Here is a 27,157-nt window from a genome sequence, read left to right on the forward strand (position 1 = left end):
ATTTCGACGCCGTTTGACCGATTACCATAATAATTTACACGTATAGAATGTATTTTTGAAGATTTTTTGTTTATATTATTTGCTTCGTCGTAACTCGCTATTACATTACGTAAGCTTATATACCGTTCAACCATTCCCCAATCTATTTATATACATTTGAAAACAGAAATGTTTTAGCGAAAATTGTCTCGGATAATAATTTACAATAAAAATTTAAATTGCCTCGACTCGTCGGGCATATACATTAATTAAAAAAAAAAAAAAAACAAAAAAAAATATTAAATAAAGTATACATTTGTGTGATGCTTTTGGTCAGATTTGTATAATGAATACAAAATCGTCCTCCTCCTCCATCCCAATTTTACTTGGGGTCGGTGCAGCATGTCTACTTCAATACTTCTCTGTCGGACGTCATCTCACAAGTAACATTCTTTCTAACCATATCGTCTTTCACACAATCCATCCATCGTTTCTTTGGTCATCACCTACCTCATACATTTTTATTAATATTAAAAATAAAATTAAATTTGCTCCAAAAACAATTATTTTTAACCGGTTTAAGACGAACTCTCAGCATATTTTTTTTTACGCACATTGATGCGAAAAATGTTAATATTAAAGAAAAAACTTTCATAACTAAATTCACGTCTGAAAACTTAGATCGTTACATTTAAATAAATCTTTTGTACGTAATTTTAACGCTTTGATAAGAGCGTTATGAAATTCTCTCGAGAGTCGTTTAGAATTCTTGAACAACTTAAATTATTAAATGACAAAAATTTTTGTAAAAACCTTCAAACAATTTGTTGTCGTCAACTTGAACTTGAGCGTCGCCGAGAACTATTATTAATAAAATATTTATCGCATTCTTTGTGTGTACAAGTTTTACAAACATAATAAAGTTGGTAAATTAAAATCTGAGTAAAATGTTTTAAAATTTTTTTATGTCACATTGTCTATCTCTAAACTATAAGGACAAATAATGTCTATTAATGGGTAATCAGATTTTTTTGTAAAACCGAAAATATACAATAATTCTTTAATAATATGAATTTAAGATATACACTGGCCACTGTATCATACCTCAATAAAAAGTATAAACCAAACACGTGTTGTATTTGACGGTAAATAGCATCATTTCATTAGTATATTTCTTAAAATAAACGCTCGTATGCAGTCTTTTCTTCGTTTGTACCAAAATATATAATTTTAAAATTCTTTAAGATGAGGTAACTTGGATAGGAGGGGAGGGGGTAAGTACCAACTCTGTACTATATATTAACTAACATGTTTTTAGTGACGTGATACCACTCTCACCGGTCACGCTTCGTTGATAAATCGTATTGGAACGTAGTTCTCTTACGCGGCTTACAGTTGAGTGAAATAGCAGAAATCGTCACGGAAACGACAACGTCACTTCAAGGAAAAAGCGTTATGACCACTCCAGGTGACCTTCCCCTCGGTTACGGTTACGGTTACGGTTTTATATTACTTTATTTAAACTTTTTTTTTGTTATTGCTGAAATCGTACGGCATTTTTATAACAAATATATCTTGTCATTTAATTATTCTTAAACGTTGTTGGTTTATTGTTTGTTATTCTATACATAACAAATAGCGAAAGGAACTTCGTTCCAGACATATGTGGGATATGTATAACACATCTCATTTTTTCCAACAATATACCCTATTCCTTATTATATCAGTGTAACATATAGCGTTCGAAAGAACGTGGTTAGAACGCGTTCATGTTAACCGATGATTTCGGGTTCAAATCCAGGCAAGCACCACTGAATTTTCATGTGCTTAATTTGTGTTTATAATTCATCTCGTGCTCGGCGGCGAAGGAAAACATCGCGAGGAAACCTGCATGTGTCTAATTTCAACGAAATTCTACCACATGTGTATTCCACCAACCCGCATTGGAGCAGCGTGGTGGAATATACTCCAAACCTTCTCCTCAGAGGGAGAGGAGGCCTTAGCACAGCAGTGGGACGACCTTGTACTTACAGATTATAGTCCGAGCAATCTATTTCTAACTACGATATTTATCATGGAAAAGCGTTTCTTGCTTGCGTCCGTTTTTCACTAATGCTTGAACTCTACTTTAAAATTATGAAAAATAATTATGATTAAATCTTTGAACATTGGTATTGATAAAACTTAACAAACTTAGTTTCGATACGGGTGTTACAAAATTTAATAACTAAAGTCCAATAATCATTTTCATACATATAGCTATAGTATAATATTTATAAATGTATTTAAATAGAAATGTATTTATTGCGATGTTTCTTCCTATGTATATTTTGATTGAGAGTTGTAGCCCCTTGATTTCCATTATCTCTTATTTCACAGCAATTCTTACAGCATTTAATTCGATTACCACTCTTACTGAAATAAAATTATAATGTTATTTATCTAATAATTAATTCTACTATTATTTATCGAAATTACAATTCAATACACTGCAAGGCAATCAGATGCTCATGTTTCATGCAATTTTAATTTAAATGAATAGAGTATATACTAGCTTTACGATCATATCAATAATACTGGTGTTGTGAAATTTACTACAATTTAAATATAAATATACCAAAAAAACACTTGAATTTATTTGAATTTCGAATACCCGATATATGATTTAGAGAAATACCATTTTATTCATATATGTTATAATAAGTTTCATACGGTAGATTTTCAGCTATCCACGAACAAAAGCATATTATCTTCATGCCAACTGCTACCCGCTCTCCCTCATAGTCTATTCCTCCCACCGTCACTGCGACTAGTCGGCCTTGTCGCATTGCTGGAGCTCCTGAATCTTCCTGAGGCATATTAATAAATTATTACAATTCCATCTATTCAATGAAACTAATACTAACTGGCAGACAGCCCATTTTGGGGAAGCGTGAATGTTCGCATAAGAGTTCCTTATTTAAATTAGGGGAGCATTTAGAATTTGTGGCAATTTATCCCCTGACGAAGATAACCAGAGTACTATGATTATATTGCAGGTTTTCGGTCGGTCGTCATTTTCGATGTTTGAAATATAGAGTGAGTTAAGACTTCCACTTCCAAATTTGTGTGGCATATTCGTCATTTTATAATTAGACATATAACTTTCGATTAATATTTAAATATATATTTGTTCGAGTGAAACTAATTCGTCGCGACCAAGTTTAAAAAAGAGGGTATAAAAAGAGAAGGTCCCAACAACTCTAACACTTAAAAAAGTTGGTTCTTTAGATGTTGCCTAAGGGAAATCCTATACGTCACGGTAGAATGCGCGAACGATACCGTGATCCCGAAAATTCGGCGACAGTAGCTGGTTTTTAGTAGGTATTCCGGTATACTAGGGCGCACTAGGCGTCCTGGACACCAGTCCCACATATTTTCACACTGAACGCGAACGCGTTTTTCCAGAGACCTCAAAAAATAGGGGAAACAATAACCTAATAAACAGTAATAGGATACAAATATCCCACAGCTGGCCTAGACAAAATGTTCTCTTCGTCTTAAGATTGGAATTTACTTCATCACGCATCTCCAGTTTCCATGTAACAGAATCTTATCCGTTACATACAGGTTACCTCACAATGATTTCCTTCTCCACTGAGCACTAAATTTATCTCGTCGAAATTGACAAGCCTAATTTACGCTCACTTGGGCTACTAATCTACATAATCCACAAGCCTAACTAATCTACGATTAGTTCTCCTTTCCTACTAAGTAGACGTATTAAATTATATTCCAAAGAAATTTCGATTCAATATTTGTTATATTCTTAAAATATATAGATATAAAATACTACCTGGGTTATATAATGGTCTTCACTTGAATAACAGAGAACTTCGTTTGGATTTTCTGAAAATATATTTTAGTTTATATATTATAGATCAAAAAATAATTATATGCTAACAATATTAGTTATAGTACTGAATTTTTATTTCAAATACACCGACTGCTGTGACCATATTGGCCGATGGTACAGATAAAAAAAAACACGTAAATTATGTAATTTCTAATTAGGATTTGCAACACTACAGAGAGCTTGAAACGCAAGCTATCACGTTTGCAGTAATTAGAAATGTCACTTCATACACGATCTGAACATTGCACTGCATTTTATTTAATTCCTTATTAGTAATTTTTAATCATGATACTACATAGTTTTACTGCTTGTTCTTCGTATTTATAAATATTTTTACTGTATACAACACAAATGTGTTTTTAAAACTGTTTCACTTTATTTAAACCTAAAATATTGTTTAAGCACTATAAGATTATTAAGTCGTACTTAGTGGTAGAACTTTGTGCAAGCTCGTCTGGGTAGGTACCACACACTCATCAGATATGCTACCGCCAAACAGCAATACTAAGTATTGTTGTGTTCCGATTTGAAGGATGAGTGACCCAATGTAAAGGCACAAGGGCATAACATCTTAGCTCCCAAGGTTGGTGGCGCATTGGTGTGATGCAAGGAGTGGTCATTATTTCTTACAGCGTCAATGTCTATGGGTAGTGGTGACCACTCACCGTCAGGTGGTCCATTTACCCCTTCGCTTACCTACTACATAAAAAAATCGTAAATTTTATTTCGAAATTCTAGCTAACTATGACCTTTCAACACACACTCACATTAGAGTAGTGATGTCGGTTTAAAGAGTACGGTAACTTTTTGCTTGCCTAACATTACAGTATATTATGTTGAAAATTATATATTGGGATCACATTTCGACTTAAATGCTAAAATTAAATATTAACTTACTTATTTTATACAAAGACGGCATCGCTTTTTCTATTAGTTTTTTACACGACTGCGTGTTTACAAATGAAAATACATCAACCGTTAATTTGTTTTTCTGAAAGGAAAATACTTAATATTTATAATAAAATTTGTCAAAATATGTATAAGTTTCTTGCAAATACAGCTAGTGCACCTGAAGATAAATACTAACTATAAAATATTACATTCTATTTAATTAAAAAATGTTAATTTTATAATTATGAATGAAACGTTTTTGCAACTTAATAGTATTCATTTTCATAGTTATTTATCATTTGTATGTGTTTTTACTTGCATAATTGTATAATATACTTTGAGGTAGGGCTTTGTGTGTGCTTAATTGGGTAAGTACTACTCACTCATTTCATATTCTGTCACCAAACAGCCATTTTCAGTGTTGTTGTGTTACGGTTTGAAAGGTGAGCGAGTCAGTGTAACTACAGGCACAGCGGTTTTACTAACGGTCAGGTCGGCCGGTACGGTTAATATATTTTCCAGTGACAATGTCTTTGTGTGGTAGTGATCAACTCCCACCAGGGGCCTATATGCCTATTCGTCTACTTGTTCTATAAAAAAAAAACAGACTGTCAAACGTGGCCAGCTCAGCAGTCCTCAGCTCGTTAAGAATAAACACACTTCACTTAAAAAGTAATTAAAAATGTGACTTCCAAATAAATTTGTAAGCATTAGCATTTTAGCATTAGCAGCCTGTAAATTTTCCAACTGCTGGGCTAAAGGCGTCCTATCCCTTTGAGGAGAAGGTTTGGAGCATATTCCACCACGCTGCTCCAATGCGGGTTGGCGGAATACACATGTGGCAAAATTTCGTTGAAATTAGACACATGCCTCACGATGTTTTCCTTCACCGCCGAACACGAGATGATGAATTATAAACACAAATTAAGCACAAAATTCAGTGGTGCCTGACTGGGCTTGAACCCGAAATCATCGGTTAAGATGCACGCGTTCTAACCACAGGGCCATCACGGCTTTCAAATTTGTAAATAATATTATAAAAATTAATTATTTTATATGGCAATATGCTACGATGATTTAATTTTTCAAACATCACGCATTATTAAAAGAAATAATTAAATTTAGCTCACTTGATCACCTATTTTTCTACGCCAATTATCCATGTAATGCGTCTTCATCCTATAAGCCCGACGACGATTCATTCTTTTATCGGCAACGGCTGATTTTTTACGCAATTTTTTCCGATATTTCTAAAACAGTAACGTAAGTCAATTACTTGACTCAACCAGCTAAATAAACTGACAGACTCATAAACAGCATCAAAGTTCAAGATTACTTTTGAATTAATATTTTTGATAAGTATACAAATAAAGTTGAAAATTACTGTTCCAATATTTAAGACCTGTGACGAGTTACATAATTTAGACTTGCTTCTATTCCAAGTCATGGCATGTCATACACAATAAAAAACATTTTACTCATTCCATCATGTAGAAAATAGAATAGCATTGAGCTTATATGTTTGGTTAGCAGATATTACTAAGCGCTATCATCAAGTCAAATTTCATTGACAATGCACCATCCTATGAAACGCAATTTCACACTTGAATATTTAAATATCCTGCTATCACGGTTAACGTCGGGCCAACACACATCTACGAATCTGTAGCTGTATATCTCTGTTAAAAATTAGTTGCATTCCATGAAAGGAAGCTTTACAAATTATATATTTATACTTCCACCGGTTCTTGTGTAGACGCATTCACACAATAAAACTATGCAATGGACACAAAAACAACTAATCGATGATACCTATAATTTTTAGAATCATATGGTTTTAATTGCAACATATACTATTTCTATGAAATGAAAACTTAATTTTACTAAGAAATAGAGGAATTATTAAAATTTCAGACGAAGTCCAGAAATACCTTTATTTATTTAACAGACCGGGCCAGTGATATTTACAACCGAAGCAAATATATCTTTAACACGGAAATTAAAGCTGTAACCTTTTAAATTTAAATGCATTTATATTTAACTATTGAATTATGTTCGACGTGAACAAGTGATAACTAAAATTGGATTTTTGGTATTAATTGATAAAATGCGTTTGTAAATCCCTTCCCATTTGGGCATATTGTATTAAATAATTTGCCATTCGATATGTTATTTATTAATAACATTATTTTAACGACATGGTATGTAAGCAAATCACACCACACCATACTTACAGCCCGCTTTTCCCTGCTAATTTGATATTCCTTGCTCTCAAAATCTGGTACATTTTCATAGGTTGGCTTGCGATGTCGATTACTCTGAAACCAAACATAATATATCATATATAATATGTAAAATATTTGACGGTGACAGAGTCATGTGACATCCCGATCTACATTGAACCAATAGTAATTACTGTCTTGTAATAAATTTTCTATCGTCTAGCTATAATTTTAATTAAAATGCATATTTTCATTGCTTAAGAATAATTTAGGAATAGTTTAATTCAATATGAATTGAATATAATGTACTGTAAGCACACTTATGTTAACATCGCACACTTATAGCATAGGTAGGCGGGCGTTCAAATGGGCTACCCGATATAAATGGTCACCACAACGCGTAAACATTAGTGCTGTAAGAAATATTAACCATTCATTACATAGCCAATGCGTCATCAACCATAAGAATTAAGATGCTATGTCCTTTGAGTTGGCTCGTTCATCTTTCAATTCGGAAGACAACAAAACTATTGCTGTTTGGCGGTAGAATATCTGTCTGGGTAGGTACCACCCGTTCGGTGACTTGAACAAACCCTATCACCAAGTATCATAACATGTCTATCGGATATATTTATTGAAACTCTGAAGAAATGCTAGGTTACTTAAATCTGAATATTATTTAGAAATCTACGCTGTTTTACCCTTAATATATACTTTGGCACACTAAATTATTATCATGTAATAAAGAATTGATGTATGTCGAATTTTATACGTGTATGTATTTTTAGAATTTACAATTCGTTCTCTCGGGAGCTACTAAGCTGGGTTATTAGTGAGATACCGACCCAAGAAGGCAAAATCACTACATTGATCATTGCATAACTATATGGTACATTTACTAAATTTATTTTTTATACTATCCCAATGTTAAGTATTAAAGGTATTTAGTAAGTTGAGAAAAGTGTTACATGTCTTGATGACGTTGTTCGCTGACATCTTCACTTATAATCTAATCTTGACATAACAATTTTGTTTGACTGGTGATTTTGTGGACGGAAAGAGACAAAAGATGTTCAAGGACACATTTTTTAGTATTCAAAAATACGACCAAGAAGAACATATTAAAGTTTGGAATTTTAAAGGATACAAATAGATATATTTCTATTCCATTCAAGGATTTAAGTTTTTTTTTATGGTATAGGTTGGCGGACGAGCATATGGGCCACCCGATGGTAAGTGGTCACCACCACCCATAGACATGGCGCTGTAACAAATATTAACCATTCTTTATATAGCCAATTCGCCTCCAACCTTGGGAATTAAGATGCCCTTGTGTCTATAGTTACACTAGGCCCCTCACCCTTTGGGGGTCTCAGTACCCCGAGAACCCCCTCTAGGTGTTGGAGGCCCGCATAGGCGGGCCGACCGTCAGGGCGTCACGGTAGCATGCGCAAGCGATCCCGTGGCGCCCGCCGAAAGACGGAGAGGGTACCGCTGGTTTTTTAGTGGGTAAACCCGGCGTACCTGGGCGCACTCGGCGTCCAAGGCTCCGGGGAGTCCCACACACCCCCCCACCTTCCATCACGTGGGGGAAGCGCGTAACGCGTTTTTCCAGCGAGAAAAAAAAAAAAAAAAGGCCCCTCACCCTTCAAACCAGAACACAACAACAACAACACAACAAGTACTGTTGTTTGGCGGTAGAATATCTGATGAGTGGGTGGTTCCTACCTAAGCGGGCTTGCAGAAAGCCCCACCAAGAACATTATGGATCATAATATTAGTAAAAATTAAAGTAATGTTCCATAAACTTATTTTATGTGGACTACAGTCGAGTTTTTCGATCAAGATTATCTGCATTTACGAAAGATTAGTAAAAACTAGTTAAAAAAATTTATCGTACATTCTCTTCAATAGACGAAATAGTTCTTTTTAATGTTCTTGTTACAAATGCTCGCGCTACTGTTATTTGTACTTGTTTCTTTCGTGGTTTTCGTTGTTTGATGTAACCATTTCTTTTTTTCTTATGATGTTGATATCCATCGTTTTGATCCTGAAAATGTATTGTTTCATCTCGCGTAGTTTTTGTCTAGAAAAGTAAATCATAATAGTTTAGTTTCATCTAAGTATTTATGGGATATGTATAATTAATTATAGCTTAATTACCTGCCGTATATTGATGTTATCCTACGAGTATATGAACTACTCACTCACTCACAATTTTTAATTATTTCCATTTTGATTTTGAAAATTTTGTCAACTGTATTTGTATACAAAACATTCAAAAGAATATAAACAAAATAAGAAAAATATATGAAGGCCAAATGTTTAAGTTTGTGCCTCGAAATATTATACCCATATACAAATCATACGTACATCCATATCTTCTTCATCTTCAAAAGCTGAAGTTGTTTTATGTTGTTTTTCACTTTCTTTCTGATTGTTCTATATTTAAAAAATAATATCTAATTATTGAAAGCATACCACGTTTTTTTTTCATAACATCTAAAATTATTTGACAGTATACTATATGAATTCATCACCATTAATTCTTACTTACTATGTCATCCAGTTTCTCATCATCAGACAGATATGCTTCATAAGGCGTTTCAGTTTTAGTTTCAGTTTCAGGGCGATTCGTCCCCAAAGTCTATATAATTTAAGATTATTTTAAATCATTGTTCATTTTCTGTCAGTAAATATTTTACATTAATTTTACCTTAGCAAATATTTACTTAGGAAAACTACTAGAGGCTTGTTATGAAATAAATTTAAGCGTAGGTATCTTATTAATAACAGAGCCCCTTCCATACTTTATAAGTGCTCTGGGGATTTAGCAAACAAACAATATATTAAGAGCTATGAAGTTTATTTTAAATACACGTTTTCTATTACGGAATATATATTGCATATTTAAAATATTTTTATTCAATCTAACTTGCTCCTCGCTTTTCTTTTTTTTTGTTGAATATATTTTATTATGTATGCAGTCCTGTAAATAATGGTAAGTGGTCCAACCGACTATAGAGATATTAACAATCCCTTACATCACCAATACGCTATCTTGGAAACTAAGATGATTTGTCCCTTGTACCTGTACTGTACAAAATGACACTGGTTCACACACATGTCAAACCGGAATATAAAAATAAAATTGGCTTATGTAAGAAATGGGTGGTTCCTCCGACAATGCCGTACCTTTAAATAAAAAAAAAAATAAAATACTCATTCAAATGCTATGATTTTTATAATGTATGCAATAGGATTTTTAACTCACATTTTCATCCTTACATTGTCCCCAACTAAACACGGTGACTTCAGAATCTGTATTTGTTTTTTCATTAGCAAGCCGTACAACCCGACCAGGTTTATCAGACATCATGCCAGCAAATGTAAATACTAAAGCAAGGTCTGCCGTCCAACCTCTATATTGTGGATGCATTATAACTCTTTCAATGGGCAGGTATTGTTCGTAGCCAGTTTCAAACATTTTCTTAGTACCTATTACGACAAATGACGCAGTCAACTCTGGTTGCATGCTATCTTCTATTGAGCTGTAATAATATTTTATTGGTCATATAAAACACCATGGCATGTAAAAATGTATTGGTATTACAATAAATTCAATAAAGAGAGGTTATCTGGGATTAAATTTAATACCCGTGACAACTTTTAACTGACCAAATTATAAATAATGCATATATTATAATTGATAGCCAAATCCATTTCTTTAGTCCCTATTCAAATAAAATAGGTTTGTAAAATTCTTTTGAATATTTACTTTTTATATGATAATTTTTGAAATTAATTTTGGTAAAGAAACAGTTTAAGGATCTTGAGTATCTTTTAATGTGAGATTCGTGCATTACTTATTACGAGTCATTTATCAGGCAGAACAATTGAATTCGTATCAAGAATGGTAAGCTTCGTTTATAACTCAAAATCTCCTAGTAAAATTCTCAGTTTCGAAGTCTTTTAAATATATTGTCAGGCATATAAGCTACATACTGACGAGATTTGAGACTACAATAAAAATGTCACGAAATACTAACAAGCAGTGTGCGGCAGTGATAACGACGTTATCGTGAATAATGGTCCCTGTGCATGTCCTCTTTGAGCCATCTGTGAATACTACGCTGAAAAATAGCGGTAGTAAATTATTTTTGTAGCTTATTTCATTTTAAAACAATTTGCTCGACTACACAAAATGGCGCTTGTAATTAATACTATTCAAATGACATCATCATCATCAAGGAAATTTTGGTCTTATTAAAAATTTAATTAAATTTTTTGGAAACAGATAATTATTTAGCATTAATTAAACTGTGTGTAATGTTCTATGTTTAAATAGATTGAGAAATAAAAACCTTGATATTTTTGGTTTGTACATAAAAAATAATATTAATGAAACATTACATGTAACACATATTTGTTCCCATAATTTTTTAATTTATAAAAAAGAAATAATGAGTCATCAAAAAAAATCAGAACCAGTAAAATATGGCTTACTTACTCAATTAAGGCGACGAACAAGTAATTATCGGTTGGTATTTCATCGCTTTTTTCAGAAACCGTATCATCTTTCAAAAAAATATACATATTAATTTATTAATAGAAAGGTAATTCCTAGAATTTAATAATCTTTAGACAATGTTCGTAAATTATTACAAGACTCATGAAAACCAGTGTAATAATAAACTAACGATATAAATTTGTATTAATTGCAACTAGCTTAATTTTGTTTATTATACAAGATTGAGTCCTTTTTTAAGTCTTAAAACAACGTCAGTCGTATAAAATATCTGGCAAAGTAATTCGTATAAATATTGATACACATTTATAAATCTAAAGAGAGCCTCAGATTTTTAAGCATATCCTGATGTAAAATCTCGCATCGATTTTTCCGTGACATCAGCGTAAAATCAAGTCCCTCCATCGTCGCAATTTTTCACAGCTTTAGTTCATACGCTCAATTAGGATGAAGGATACGCTATGTGTTTTGGCTTACTATAAGAACTTTTATATGTGTGTGCATATAAATAAAATACTACGGTACCGTTTTTACGGTGCTTGTGTATATGCGATTGCGTTCACTTTAGTTCCTAGCCCAGTGAAACCTTTGACGCAGGAACAATTAGAGACTTGAGCACAAAATAAGAACGTGAAACGTGAACGTAAGTAAATTGCGTGAATACACGTAAGTACCATTGATATTCGCGTCTACACTGTTTCACGCAAATCTTATCTCGAATGAGGCCCCGTATTATTAGACAACTAATTTATAAAATAGTGACACACGAAAAACAGTACTCTGATCAGTGAAATAAAATATGAAATAACCAACCTGCGTCAATGTTCTTATCACTATGAACTTGAAAAGTTGCTATTGATAAATAAAGTATCAAAAAAACGTTATCAACAAAGAACATTACAAGCCTATTTGTAACATTTCATAAATCAAATATAATTTTATGTATCGTTGAAGTATATAATGTTTTATGACTTGCAATTCAATTTTTCAAGCCATGTTAAAATATCATAAAAGTAAGCGGACCAATTTTCCTAGGATATATATTTTGCTTTTATAAAACTGAACAATATAACGTCTATATATTTATAATAATTATTAAATTACTTTACTATGACTTAATAGTTCTAATTATTTTTAAACTAACTTATTTATCGTTTATTTTTTCGTGAAATGGACGCAGATACCGTGTCCTCGAAGTTGGTCATGCGAACAGTTGTTGCCGCAGACGCGATTCTTTCGTGACGTAGAGGTACTAGTGTTGACGTTCTAAGACACGCTAAATTGAGCGAGCCCCTCGAGAGCCAGCGACTATCCTACAGAGTCTGCTCTTAGGCCATAGTAGCCCCAGCACGCAGACACGTATACATAAAAGAATGATACTTTAAAAGGGCAATTGAATTAATTAAGCTGCAGTTTACCTTTAAAAATCGAATTGTTACATAATACTATCATCACCTTTGATTTGTAAAAGATATTATAAAAACAAAGTTTCTGAAGGATTTAAAGTCTCATTTTAAGCTGTTTGTATACATTGAGTCAGTAAGGGGATACAGATCACCTTTGTGTCCAAAAATGTGGCATTAACGTGGTAATCATATGTATATAATATTTTATTCGAGTATCATTACACTGAATTCAAACCCCGAATAATTTTAAAATGTAATAATTCAAACAACTCTCAAAAAACCACATCAAACATCAATGTATCTATGCGGTACGTTTGACGCATAGATAAAAAAGAAACAATGAAACTGACTTCTAAAAGGAAAGTTAATTAAGATAATCCGTTATACAAATTCTTACGAATATAGATTTTTAAACATACACATAAAAATACATGCTCAGGACAAAATCATTAATCTATTAGGCTTAACGTACTCATTAAAATCTTATGCTCCAGTACTTCGACTCTAATATTGTAGACTGGCTTTGTACAATACCGTGGCCTGGATTATTTTTTTATGAAGTATATATGAGAACTGCTTAGAAAATGTCGCTTAAGATCTTATCAACATAAGTAATATATATTTTTAATAATATATTTTTGTCCTTTGGTTTTTAGTTTACGTATCGTGTTACGAAATTGACAAAATCATAAATATCCGTACAAAACGATCGATGAGTGCTAAATTATCAATTTGTTATATGTGTTTTAATATCATACTACGTAATGTATATAAGTATCAAAAGTCACAGTAAAAAAAATGTTAAAAGCATGAAGCGTCCTCGTCTCTAAATCCAAATTATATTTGCTGTCGTTTGCACATTCACAGAAAAAAATCTGAAATGTTTAACGCCCTGAGGGCTTAGCCAAGTTGACATTCTACAATCGTAATCGCTAATAGAAAACTAAACAAATGTATGGGCATGACGTCATCTCAACGCTAAGTCACGTGATCAAAACAAACGAATAGAAAAGTCGTAGACAAGTTGACAATCGTTTAAAGTGATAGAATTGAATATAATTGTTTGTACAACGATAATCGCTAACTCCATACAAAATGGTAGCCAAGTTACAGTTTTGACAAGCGCTGACGAAACGATGTCGAAGTTTTTTATCGATAACTAAGCGATCTTAGAGACTCAATAGTTAACGCTAAAAAAATGGCGTCTTATTTGGTGATCGACAAGTGTTTTGTTTGTTAAACTTATTTTTTTCTATTATTACCTTTTAAAATGCATACTTTAAATATGTTGTGGTGTGCTCATAATGAAGAAGTGTGGCTTAGGCGGCAAAAAAGAGACAAAAATCGTCAGTGCATGGAAAACATACGCGAAATGCCGGCAACATTATTTGTGCAGCAATTTCGGCTAGACAAAACAATCTTTGAAGCTCTTTGTCGTGAACTCCGACACAAGACTTCGTTAAAAGGAACCGAAGAGATTCCCCTCAATGTTAAGGTAAGTGCTTAATAATCTTATTGATAATTTATTTATTTATTAAGGACATACCACATGTCATAATAAAAACATATTCAGAATTAACATAAAGTGTGTGACTCTTCAAGACAGCCACAACAGTTATTTACGTTACAGTTATATAATAATAACATAAACAATATTTTTACAATAATAAAAATTACTCACAATAGAATATTGTATTTGATATTTATTTTTTAACGTAACTATGATAAATTTCATTTCCTTAATTGTTGTGTGTTTGTATTGTGACTAACCAAATTTTAAAATAATTTTCAGGTGACTCTGGATATCCACAACATCCTTGGCTTATGACACCTATCCTCAATGCAGTTGAAGTTTCTAGGGAAGACCAATACACTCGATTGCATGTGCAAGCCCCTAACTGCATTGAGCGATGTTTTGGATTAGTCAAAGCAAGGTGGAGATGTTTGCTTAGAGACAGGGTTCTTCACTATCATCCTCATGTAGCTAGCAAAATTACAATGGCATGTTGTGTATTACACAATATAGCTTTGCAAGCTGGGCTGCCACCACCACAACCACTTCCTGCTGCACATGACAATGGGGATGATACAATGATGCAAGATCCCACATCCACTGTGTTTGTTGGTAGCCAGAGTGAAGTAATCCAAGGAAGAGCCATGCTGAGTTGTTTATTGAATAGGATATAGTAAGATTATTTTAAGATTTAATATGAATCTATTTTATATTTCTTAATTATAAATTAAACTTTTATACTCTATACTTAATTTATCTTCTGTAAATATTAATAAGTTGATTGTATTGTGAACAAGTCTAGGTAATTTTACTTTAAATGTAATTTATTTAATAATAAAACAGATTTATTCTTACAACAAAATTTTTATTAAAACACTAACATTTATAATCAAATAAAAGACGTTAAAATATAATATAATATAAATAATTTAGTATTATTGTGTAGGTAAGAACAAAAAAAAAAACATTTAGGTAAAATCAGGTTTCTTAAATGCTACAACAAAATTAAAGTAATCAAAATAAAATTATTCTTATTTAAGTAGACTTTTGAAACATTATTTTACAAAACTATATTAAGTGGCTACCACCGGTTCTACACAGAAGAACTGGCAAGAACCTCAATAGTTAATCTTTTCAAACATTTAAAATACAAACGAATATGAATGTATGAATTAACAAAATTAAAAATAGCTGTAGTATTTTATTAGACAAATGGATACTTTGCACCAAGAATTTACTAGCTTTGCGGAGTCAAAAACTTAAAAAAAAAACGACGCTGAAGGCGACAGATTTGCCTGATGTCGCTGCCGTTGAGGAGCACCCCGTGACGTGGAAGCGGCAGGCGTCGTCGCTGACGGCACCGGCGAGGACGTAGTGCCGGGCGGCGGCGTTAGCACTGGTGATGGATGTTGTTGTGATGAGGTAGCAGTAAAGGCTGATGTTGTTGCTAATAAAATAAAAAACTATATTTTAAATTGGGCACAAATAAATTTATTCAAGCAAAACATTGTATCTTTAAAAAAAAGGTACCTTGTATAGAGCATGAAGGAATAAAATCCAACATAATTTCATCCGTGGCTGTGGTAGAAATTTGGGGTGGACAGACCGTACAATTAGAATCTCTGGTCGGGGATGGTTGAGTGTTTCTCAGTGATGGTTGAGCCTGAAAATATGAACAACTTGATAATTTTTATTTAAAGAAGAAAATACACTAAAAAGCCAAGACCCCAAGCAAAAAAAAAACTAGCATCAAAGCCTGTCTCTATAATTCCAGCTTGACCAATAACAGCAGTCAAACCCATTATACACAACACCCTCTCTTCTGAAGCAGTGAGAGTTTGTCTGCTGCTTGGACCACCACCAGCACCAGAAGCCTCACAACCTATTGCTAAAGCTTTTTTCCTAGTTTTAGCTTTCCAGTCTGCCCACACCTGGACATTATTTGTTAATTTTTGTCATTAATATTTTCATCAATTATTTTATAATTTTTGAAATAAGCTGATTGATAATATTTAAGTGAATGAATGATAATTATAGAAAACTATAAAATAATATTTTTAGGGGGGTTTTATTAGAACCATACTTTTTTCCACTTGTCCCTTGGTTTTACTACTCCTCCACCTATGGAGTTTAATAACTCTTCTAATTGCTGCCACAGTCGGTCAGCTTTAATTCGGCCTTGTGGCCCTTGCTGGGGTCTCGTTATATCGCCATAACTAGAAGATGTTAAAACTATTTCAGAGAAACAAAGGGTCTATTGATTAAGTAAAGAATCAAACACAATTATTGTTTGTTTCGTAAGTGGTAATATTAGTTCCTATCGCATATCGCGTCATTGTTTATGTTTTAAACTTTCAAGTGCTACAGTATGATAGATTTTCAAATAACAAAGGAATACATTTACGAAATAAGTAATAATTTTACGTACCTTTCCATAAATTCCAGTAAAGTTGCAAACTGTTCTGGGCTTGCTCGAGATTTATATTTCATTCTATAAAAGTTATCACATCATTTAAGGTATCGGTCATACTTAAGCAGGATAATAAAATAAAATTTCGAGTCACAAGTAATGTTTAAATTTACATTCGGCACTGTGATATTGTTATAAACCAATTACAAGGAGAATGTATACCCACCCTATTTAATTTACTTATTTTTTAACACTTCAAATAAATATTCTTCAAACTTCAATTCAAAACAAGAGTTGATCCCGCGCTCAAAGTACACAACTGCGACTTTGACGTTGGTTTGACGTTTTAAAGATCGCTCACCATAGACTGAAGTGTAGGTTTTTTCTAAGTTCATTGTAGAATGAGCGATCGAATCACTCGTGTCAATATGGCTAGCTACTTATCGTTTTCTATAATCGCTTACGCCGAAGCGTTAACGATTGTAGAAAGAGATTCGATATGAAACGAATGTAACTTGGCTAGGCCCTCTGGTTTATTGCCTGTACTGGTGAAAAGTTAATTTTTCGCCTAGAGAATCGAAATTGGGATTTTAATGGAGAAAAGGTGCCCGCATGCCCGCTCGTTTCACGCGGTAATCATTTTTTGGTCTGTATTAAAGTAAGACCTTAATAAAAAAATATATCCATTGTATATTGGTATAGCTGTTTCAGATTAATCTTAATAAGCATTTGACCGAAGTTGCCAAATATTTTTTCATCAAGATTTTTTTTTATATCTTCATCGTATGTAAATACGTGGTTATTTACCTATACCATTCAACTAATCGTTGAGACAATTTTTTTGTATAATTTATGTTATGTTATTGTGTCTGAATGAGCGTTTACAGAGCTATTTACGAGTACATGAGTCGATTTTCGCCTTGCATTTAGTCTCTTCTCAATTCGGTTTTCTGACAATTGTCACGACGTGATTCAGAAAATTCATTTTTTGTTTGGTATCCAATTCTCCCCGTTTTCATTTAAATTTGAAGAAAAAATTGAAGTCTTTTTTTTTTTGAGATAATCGAAATCAAAATTTTTGAGATTGTAGCTATCGGGCGATCTCCTGCGACTGACCATTTCCGGTCGATTTTAGTCACCCGCCGCATGCGGCCTTTATTTTGATATTTGCGATTTTAGTCTCCTACAGCCTAGTCGATTTACTATTCATACGGTCGATTTTCGCAGTGCGACCCAGCCGTGCGTCGGAAATCGACTCGCGTTAATCCCGTGTAAGCACTCAAACATGCCACGAGCATCTTCAGCTAATTATAATAAGGAAGATCTTCGTACATATATATGTTTACCGCTGAGTATACACGTGTATTTCTTTTGTCTTTTGTTGTTGTATAAATGTTCATAAACATTATAAGACTCTATTTTTTAATTAATTAAATTATGCCTAAAAACTTTGTAAATTACAGGTAGTATTAAATTGTCTACGCGTTTTAAAAGTAAGAGTGCCTCTTAGGAAAAAATGGTCACCTCAGAAATAAAATGAAATTAAACGTACAAAACATTTATCTTAAGCGATAAAAAAATTGCTCAAAGTGGTCTCGAGAGGTGTGTTGTTGCTTTTTATGGGCCTTTATCCCAAAATAAAAAGGGTAAGAGGTGAAAATAATGTATAGTAGTTATATTTCTTCTTTAAGAAAAGCTCGCTTCCCTAGTAATCTATAAAGGGTAAAATATATCGTAACTCTTATTACTATTTAATATTTATGATCAAGATGTAAGTATAAATGAATAGAAAAATGAATAGAAAATCTCAATCTCAATGAACTCATGACCTTAACCTCTGAGTTGGCCCATTAGTAAAAACACGAACACACTCGAGGTTTGGAGTTTTGGATGCATGCGGTAGATGTTTGGTAATAAATATGTACCTTTCGATGTCTTCCTTCACCACCTATCACGAGGCCATTTGAAACACAAATCAAGCATATGAAAATTCAATGGTTCTTGCCCAAGTGTGAACCAAAAATTTTGGCTCCAACTTTGCCTGTAATTTTTATATGTAATTAGGCCTATCAAATTTTTTATGATTTAAAATAAAAATCGCTCCGTAGAAAGTGGTTTATTAATGAATTTTCAAAGTTGACGCCAACGAACTCGCGAGAAGAAGCCTTATGAAGAAAACTTACACTCACAATACTCAATTAGGCTTAAATAACAAGTTTATCATATGCGCTGCAATAAGTACGGTTCTAGTACGCCGTAGCAAAATGTCAGCTGTAGTCAAACATTTTCAACAACCTTTTATTTTGGAATTTCTGATGATTAATTCTATTTGAGTTAATTGGCTCTGCGTGTTAGTGTGTATCTTGGTTGTATGAATATTTTTATTTTATCATATATGTTTTAGTGCCAAATAATATAACTGACTCCACATAACTTTAATCAAAAATAGTTATCTGTAAATCATATAGTATATCTGTTTGAGTTTTTAATAATTTTTATAAAATTTTTAAAGATTCACACATAATACCCTTTGTCAGGGTAATGTAGTGCAAAGTTTAAGAGAGTCAATAAACAGTCCACTATCGACCTCAAGTCTGCATCATCAAATCTCATAGGTGGAAAAGAGAGAGATAGCGAACAACCAGTACTGCTTTTGGTGTTTATATTTTTAAACGCAAGTCACATTATGTGCACTGCTTATTCCCTAGCTCTCATAAAACCGATCGGACGGCAAATTCCATACGATTGCAAAGTTATGAATAACGGCTTAACACTGTCAACTTTCAGACCCCGAGCTGCTACAGAGGACAATTATCTAAAACATAATTACAGGAAAATCCAATTTTGTTTTATTCACCCGAACTGGGGCTTAAACCCTGAACCTCAAAGGAGAACAATGAGGCAGCCAACAGAATCAAATAATAGAGAATAAATAAATTATGAATAATAAAAGCAAAGAAACGGAATGTTATAAAATAATTATAAAAGTACAAAACTAATTTCTAACTCCTCTAGGGGTTCTGCCAGAGATCTCTTGAAAAAGATATGTAATCTTGGGTACATTTTTTTGTATTATTTATATATGTTTTGTAGCATTCTTATAAATTAGTACTAAGGCAATAGCGCAAAGGTCTATGGGCCGCCTAGCAATATAAAAAGTCGCAGGTTCAATCCTAGCCATTTGGGCTATTGTTGTCCTCATTAATTTATTGCTACTATTCTTTTTTTTTTAATTGACACTTTTGAATGTGTCTTACATAAGTTTGGTGGGTTTTACGGATTTTTTTCGATACAATTTTGTGATTGTCGTTGACATTCATATTTCATGATGGAATATGCTACATTCGAAATTCGAGTGATATCAATTATAAACAATTACACTTGACACATTTCATAAACAATACTAGAGTCTCTAGAGGTCTATAAAATAATATTTTGATGAGAAAAAAATAACAGTTGAATGTTCCCCTATCACATAAACATCTTTGGATCGATTCTCTTTGTTAGCTAAAAATACATAATTTAAGTTCTTATGAGAGCAATGCTTATACAAAAGCAAACAGTACATATTATATGTATGACCAATTATATAAAAATGCCGTTCAGGAGGGCAAAAACGTAATCAGCAACTATTGAAGGCAAATCCACCCAGTAAAATCGTCAATAGAACTCTCCGATGAATTACATATTCATTTCAAAAGAAAGAAAATTATAAAAGAAATTCATTAAATATTTTCGTGCATAAAGTTTCATAGCCAGAATATTCCATTATGCCGGCTCAGATACGCAGTAGACGCAAGCGTGACACGAATGAAGAATGATCACCTAATTTACCGTGACGGCATTTGCTGATTCGACTTGAGGCGTAGATTATTACGAATCATTCTTATCATACTATGCCTTTAAATTATGAATTATTATTTTCAGTAAGTATAGCGTGAGAGTGATATTTAAAAACCATATACTGTTTTTTATTTAGGTTGAAATCCTTTATTTTTCTATCATCATTGATTTGATATTCGATATAATAGAAATAACTTTTTTTTACTAATTACCCTAAAAGAACAAATATAGGTAAAGTCGCAATCTTATATTATAGTATGTTTATTGAATTGGTTTAAATATGATTTTTTGCAGAAATATATTTTGTTCATTTGAAACTCATTAAAGATACACATCCCTCATATTAAATATACATATACCTACCAAGTTTTGAGCACGTTTAAGACATGGAACCATTCGTTTATGCGTAATCATTCAACAAACATGAAAGAAAATGCAAAAATGTTTGAAATTTACCAAGGCGCTTTGATAACATTCTTGATTCATCTTCTCAAATTTTTTATTCATATTATACATACATACGTGATTATGTAAACTAAATCTATACGAGTGATAAATTATTTTATATATAACTAGCTTAACCTGTGGCTTAATACACGCCAAATTTATAAAACAAAACCTTTCAACCCCCGGTTTAAAACGCAGCCCTTTCATAAAATCCGTTCCTAGTGCATGTCTACACCCTATAAGAAACCTACGTTTTTGAGATTTCGTGATTAATCAGTGAGCAGTAATTAACTATATATAGATAATGAGTATATGTGAAGAAAGTAAATAAAAAAGGCTTTAAAAATTGACGAACAGACACGAGAGTGAGCATCCATAACCACAAATCCATTACTATATATAACATCAGATTTATGAAATCCTAAAAATAGCTCTCCTAGTTATATAAGCTACTAATCCCTGATATCATACATTCACTGATAAATTTTATTATTTTAATGAGTGCACAATTTTATGGATGATTTTTTGAATAAATTGCATTAAATCGTTCCGTTTGTTTTTCCTAACTGAGCTGTAGGTATATCTTTAAATTTTATAATACAATGTCGCTTTCTATTCCCGTCTGTATCTCTGCTCACTTTTCCTTAGCCAATCAACAGATTTTGTTACGCATTTTACGGATAGGAATAATGACAGTTTGCGTATAAAATTTGTACATATTTTGTACAAAATGTCTAAACCTTAGGTGAAACATCGAGACAATGCAACATAAAATTGTATGTATTAAAAGTCGTACAAAAAATTCGCAACTGCATGAGTCTATCTTTTAACGTAAACTTATAAAAAATATTTTTATATTTTACAGATTAGTAAAAACGTAAAGTCATTGCCTGCAAATTTTATATCCATATTTATATGTAAATGTTATTTAATTGGGCAAATTTATTAACTAAAACTATCTCTTACACTATTGTATACATGAACTTTAAAAGATATCACCTTTTCCGAAATATATATAACGAAAAAATGATTAAATATCTATTTTCAATAACAAAACTATGCGATTCTATAAAAATCAACTTCGTATCTCTCTCGTGAAATATTTACAGTAATTGCAATGGTACGTCATTATGTCAAATCTTTTAATTTTTGTAATGATTATAATCAACATCGCATATGATTCTGACAATTGACAACAGGAGCGCTGTTATGTGATCAGTTTAATTTTTATTCTCTTACAGAATATTTCCAAGGAATAAAACTCTGATTATAAAACTTACTTATAACGTTGTATGTGTAAAACCATATCAAACCAAGTTGATTAAACATTCTTCGTGTACCGTAATCCATGTTTATAATCGATCTGTTTGGCTAGCTCGTTCGTAATCACCTTAGCTACACGTTAACGTGTCGGCTCTGTATCGACATGAGGATTTATTACTTCGCGCTGGCGAATATTTAACACTAAGCTAGATTTGATTCGACTAAACATTGATCGTCTATCGGGGAAATTGAATCGGTAAATAAAATAATGAAAAGCTCCCTTTTTATAACATAAAATAGTTCGAAAATCAAAAATAGATGATGTTTATTTGGCCAACGATAAAAATATCTTTTTTTATTTTACACTTAATGTGAAATTTTTATATTTATATAATACTTATATAAATATAAAAATTATATTTATATAACATTTAATCCTTGGAATGCACCTTTTGGTTATACATATCCCGCTTATATTATGTCAAATCAAATGTCCCTAGAGAGAGAGCAGAAATGGCCCAATGGTTAGAACACGTGCATCTTAAGCGATGATTGCGGGCTCAAACCCAGGCAAGATCCACTGAATTTTCATGTGCTTAATTTGTGTTTATCATTGCAGCAAGGATGGCCTCGTGATGTCGTGCTGGGGGCAAAATCTCCTTCATCCCCTGAGAAATGAAAAATTCCACCGAACCACGTGCGTAGTACAGCAAGAGAAAGGCCGCGGATGCGTTATATGACCACTATCATACTCTCCGATCCGTGTCGAAGACGATCATAACAGTGCTTATAGTGGGTGAAAATTCCATATAATCCGAACCTCCAAAGGGTCAGGGTACTTTTCGACTGCGTGAAAAAAAAAATAATGATCGCGGCTGTCAGCTTCAGAGGCCTTGTAGCGAATAATTTAATAATATTTTTCATGTATTTTAATGTAACTTGGAATGTTAGCAATGGAATACGTAGTATATTCTTATGTTGAGAAATGAAATGGTCTTCAAAGGAATATCAAAAAACTTTATAACCATTCCTAGCGTCGACGCGAAGCGCATCTCATTCACGGCTTAGCAAGTCATATCCTAACAATTATAAACGCTTCGTGTTTATATAATTTGCTCTTTTTATTACGTGAAAGTGTATTTCAGAAATATTATATGAGGACAATTGGAATACGACAGCTTAGAATAAGAAAAAATATTTTCTTTGATTTATTATAATCCAACGTGGTTTTTTTCCCAAATTAAATATGTCATCTATATATGAGTATAATTAAATTGAAACCAATTTTGTGGAACTAAAAGAATACGTAATCATTTATGCTAATATAAAACTTAACTTAATGATAAGATTTAAATTGGAAAATTATCAGTAGGCAAATATATGTATATTACTTTTATTATGATGTATTTTACTTTGCGTAGTCATAAAATTAGTGTTATTCGTGTTGTTATTATTATACCCGATTGTAATATTGTGAAGCAACAAAAGTGAATACTTTACTTTAGCAATGGAATCATTGCTAAGAACTACCCGAGACGCGATCAACTATATTCTATTAATTTTAGGAGGATATTTATTTACATTAAAAATAATTTAATCATATTCATAGTATTTAACATTGCCACAATATTTACATATAGATAATGTATAATTACTTTATTGATTTCGACGATATCTTTTAAATTAGAAGCGTTTAATCTTGTCTTGTCACAAAGCCAATCGTCAAGAGAACATTTCAATAAATGAGGCTGTTTAAATGAATATAAATTAAATGAATTATTATATTAGTCTTATTCATGAATTTAATTAAAACGACGGATTCCGTCTCATTAGCGAGTCTTTTTGTTCAACGTTCAGATTAATTTGGTTTGTTTGATGTTGATTACCAAGTTTAACCAAAACGTTTATTAAATTTATATTTAAGTAGTTTTTAATTAAGTATGCCTAGATGAGTATTTGCTGTTCAAATACACTATACAATAAGTATTAGTTATTTTATATCAAAATATCTCATAGAAAGTATATGGCATTCGCATCGATTTTGCAATATTGAATCTATAACATCGTTGTACATCAGTATTTTGTTCTGAATTCCAACTTAAATTTTGAAAATTAATTCACCATTTAGCCGTTAAAGTTATGAAAACGCTCATTGAGCCAAAAAATAGTTCATAACGCTTTGTGTTTGCTGTTGTCTGCTTTACAATGTAGTACATTCAAATCGCTAAATTCGTGGTTTTTATAAAAACGCTCATAATCCTTTGTGGCAAACACAGTGACATATCTACATTTATACCGTGACCATCATATGGTTCGACTTCAACGCTTTATGACAATTAACTTCCGACTCAATATAACATTGTCGGTCTTAACCCTAGTGTTATTTTCATAGATGTCTGTAAGCAATGGGTGGACGATGTATAGCAGTAATATATTATATATGTAGAAATAGGTTATGCTTTAATTGTACTCGTACATAGAGTAATTGGGTAAATAGTTTCTCTGACCAACATGGTTTGTTAAATTAGGAAAAGGGATTTTAAATGGTTCAAATAAATTCTGAAAAAAGAGAAGTCCAGCAAAGACTATTTTATATAAACGACTTTAAATAAAATCAACGAAGAGATGTTTGGTAAACTAGTTACCGTAACCAACCGTTTCTTCTCTGCCATTTGATTATTCTAATATATTTGACCCATTCATTAAACCTACTAAGTAAATATCAAAATGTTTGTTTGATCTCATTTTTTATCGAAATATTTTAAAACATTTAAAAAAAAATAACATAAAAAGTGTAGACAATTACATGTAATTAATAGCCATAGGTATTAATAAAAGCGAATAATATTTTTTATATTTGCATTACGCCGACGAAGAGAAATAAACGACATTTTTTAAAGTCTGTATGAAGAGGTTATTCTCGGTCTTCGAGCACTGATCGGATACAATCTGTTCACACATGAAGGCACATGTAACTGCATTAGTATGAGTTACGTTCGTGCTTACAAGATGTATTAGTGTGCGTGACTGATATAAGAATAAAGAAATCATAAAAATACAAATTAAATGATATCTGTTAACGCACGCCGATAATGACATGGAGGCGAGCACCTTCGAGATGAACAGATCTATAATTGTGTAGATATATATACTAATAAGACGATTGGCCGAGTGATTACTGATAGTGGTTTCTGAGTTGACTGCGTTGACCATTAGCTATATCACATAATATACAACTAATAGACTTACTATGCTCAAGACTATATATATTATATATCCATGGAATTAGCTGTAAAATGAGCTTCATGTTGGTCGATGATACTTTACCAGGAATTTATCGAAATCGTTGATAATAATTGTCATAAATAAATAATATTAAATAATAATAAATCGTAAACTGTATTTTACTAAGATTTAGAACGTCATGAACATCATAGTAAGTTTATTCATGTAGTTATTTATGATGATATAATTATATAATTATAGTGATAATTATTTTGAATTAAATTATATCCTCGCCTTTTTGCCTCCACTGGTGACAGGAGGCTGGCGAACTTTTTGCTCAGAGGATCGGAATAGCGATTCAACAGAAAAATGGTTCTAGTGGATGTAAATAATATTTTTTTAAATATCATTAGATTCCCTTTTGCCATTATCATAATAGAATTGTCTTTGAAATATTAAAAACAAACTTCGGGTTGAACAGAACAGTCAACCTGCGGTCTCTCCGATAGATTTATTTGGTCAGCAAAAACACGTGCCCAGTTATTCTATTGTCAAATAAAAATCTCTAAATTGATTCAATCCGCTTTAAAGTGAATAAAAGTCAGTTTTATTAAGCATAAGTTACACTAACACAAGTCTGAATATGTATGTGAATATAAATATGCACCTGGCTAGATATAATACAAAAAGGACAAAAGCGCGCTAATCTGAAATAAACCGCCATTATTTTTTGGGCTTGGACAGTAAGGTATTTGTAATTTGTTAAAAGTGTTTGTTATGCTTTATTTGGATTTGTAAGCTTAACTGTGTAAGTAGTTTATTTGAATATGTATGATAGCTATATTAGTCAACCAAAAATGAATTCTTGTATTTTTGAATCTATTCTACTCCTGGACGTAATTTATCGATTATCTGGCTGCGTGTAGATTGTGACGACCATCCGCCAATCTACGCTTGCCTTTATAGGTCCCATAGCGGTAATGCCGAAACCGACCGACTGGTTGAGCACGTCCAAATGGCTACAGATTCCGTGCTGCAGCAGATCCCATCCGCAGAGATCGTAGTTCTTGGTGATTTTAATGCCCACCATGCCGAATGGCTTGGATGACGTACGTCTCGTTCAGTTCCGCGGTCAATTGGAAGGTAAAGCCAAATTGGCATCAAAAAAGCTTGGTGTGCTCAGCAAGGCAAGACAGTATTTCACATCAGCCCATCGTGTAAGACTATACAAGGCGCAAATTCGGCCTCACATGGAATACTGCTCTCACCTCTGGGCAGGTGCTCCCCAGTACCAGCTCCTTCCATTTGACCGTATCCAACGTAGAGCGGCTCGAATTATCGACGATCAAGCCCTTTCCGATCTGCTTGATCCTTTGGCTTTGCGTAGAGATGTTGTATCGCTCTGCCTCTTCTACAGAATTTATCACGGGGAATGTTCCGAGGAATTGTTTGGATTAATCCCGGCTGCTGAATTTCACCTTCGGATATCTCGTCAAAATTCCAAATATCACCCGCAACACCTAGATGTCCGAAAA

The 27,157-nt window shown here is 32.6% G+C and overlaps 2 protein-coding genes across 2 annotated transcripts; both read right to left on the reverse strand.

The window, feature by feature from the left end:
* Positions 1 to 2,264: 2,264 nt before the first annotated feature.
* Positions 2,265 to 10,474, reverse strand: LOC125067504. The gene is made up of 10 exons (XM_047676163.1): positions 10,262 to 10,474; positions 9,545 to 9,634; positions 9,361 to 9,429; positions 8,888 to 9,073; positions 7,000 to 7,083; positions 5,896 to 6,015; positions 4,772 to 4,865; positions 3,815 to 3,867; positions 2,692 to 2,828; positions 2,265 to 2,394 (listed from the first exon to the last, which is right to left on the reverse strand). The coding sequence occupies exons 1-10, from the start codon at positions 10,472 to 10,474 to the stop codon at positions 2,265 to 2,267; spliced, it is 1,176 nt and encodes a 391-aa protein (XP_047532119.1).
* A 4,395-nt stretch (positions 10,475 to 14,869) lies between these two features.
* On the reverse strand, positions 14,870 to 17,358 carry LOC125067505. The gene is made up of 6 exons (XM_047676165.1): positions 17,071 to 17,358; positions 16,863 to 16,925; positions 16,518 to 16,650; positions 15,965 to 16,097; positions 15,730 to 15,881; positions 14,870 to 14,905 (listed from the first exon to the last, which is right to left on the reverse strand). The coding sequence occupies exons 2-6, from the start codon at positions 16,922 to 16,924 to the stop codon at positions 14,870 to 14,872; spliced, it is 516 nt and encodes a 171-aa protein (XP_047532121.1). The 5' UTR covers position 16,925; positions 17,071 to 17,358.
* Between the last annotated feature and the right edge of the window lie 9,799 nt (positions 17,359 to 27,157).

The sequence above is a fragment of the Vanessa atalanta genome, chromosome 11 (genome assembly GCF_905147765.1).
Source record: "Vanessa atalanta chromosome 11, ilVanAtal1.2, whole genome shotgun sequence".
Taxonomy (NCBI): domain Eukaryota; kingdom Metazoa; phylum Arthropoda; class Insecta; order Lepidoptera; family Nymphalidae; genus Vanessa; species Vanessa atalanta.

Bases quoted from the DNA above. Each gene is read 5' to 3' on its own strand.
- LOC125067504 (XM_047676163.1), bottom strand. From the start codon at position 10,474: ATGTTTGAAACTGGCTACGAACAATACCTGCCCATTGAAAGAGTTATA. The intron at 7,084-8,887 runs GTACGATAAATT...GTTTGGTTTCAG, and splicing joins TTTCGTCTATTGAAGAGAAT to AGTAATCGACATCGCAAGCC. The intron at 2,829-3,814 runs GTAGTATTTTAT...AATATGCCTCAG, and splicing joins AAGACCATTATATAACCCAG to GAAGATTCAGGAGCTCCAGC.
- LOC125067505 (XM_047676165.1), bottom strand. From the start codon at position 16,924: ATGAAATATAAATCTCGAGCAAGCCCAGAACAGTTTGCAACTTTACTG. The intron at 16,651-16,862 runs GTACGTAAAATT...AACATCTTCTAG, and splicing joins TTACTGGAATTTATGGAAAG to TTATGGCGATATAACGAGAC. The intron at 15,882-15,964 runs GTACCTTTTTTT...TTATTTTATTAG, and splicing joins TCCTTCATGCTCTATACAAG to CAACAACATCAGCCTTTACT.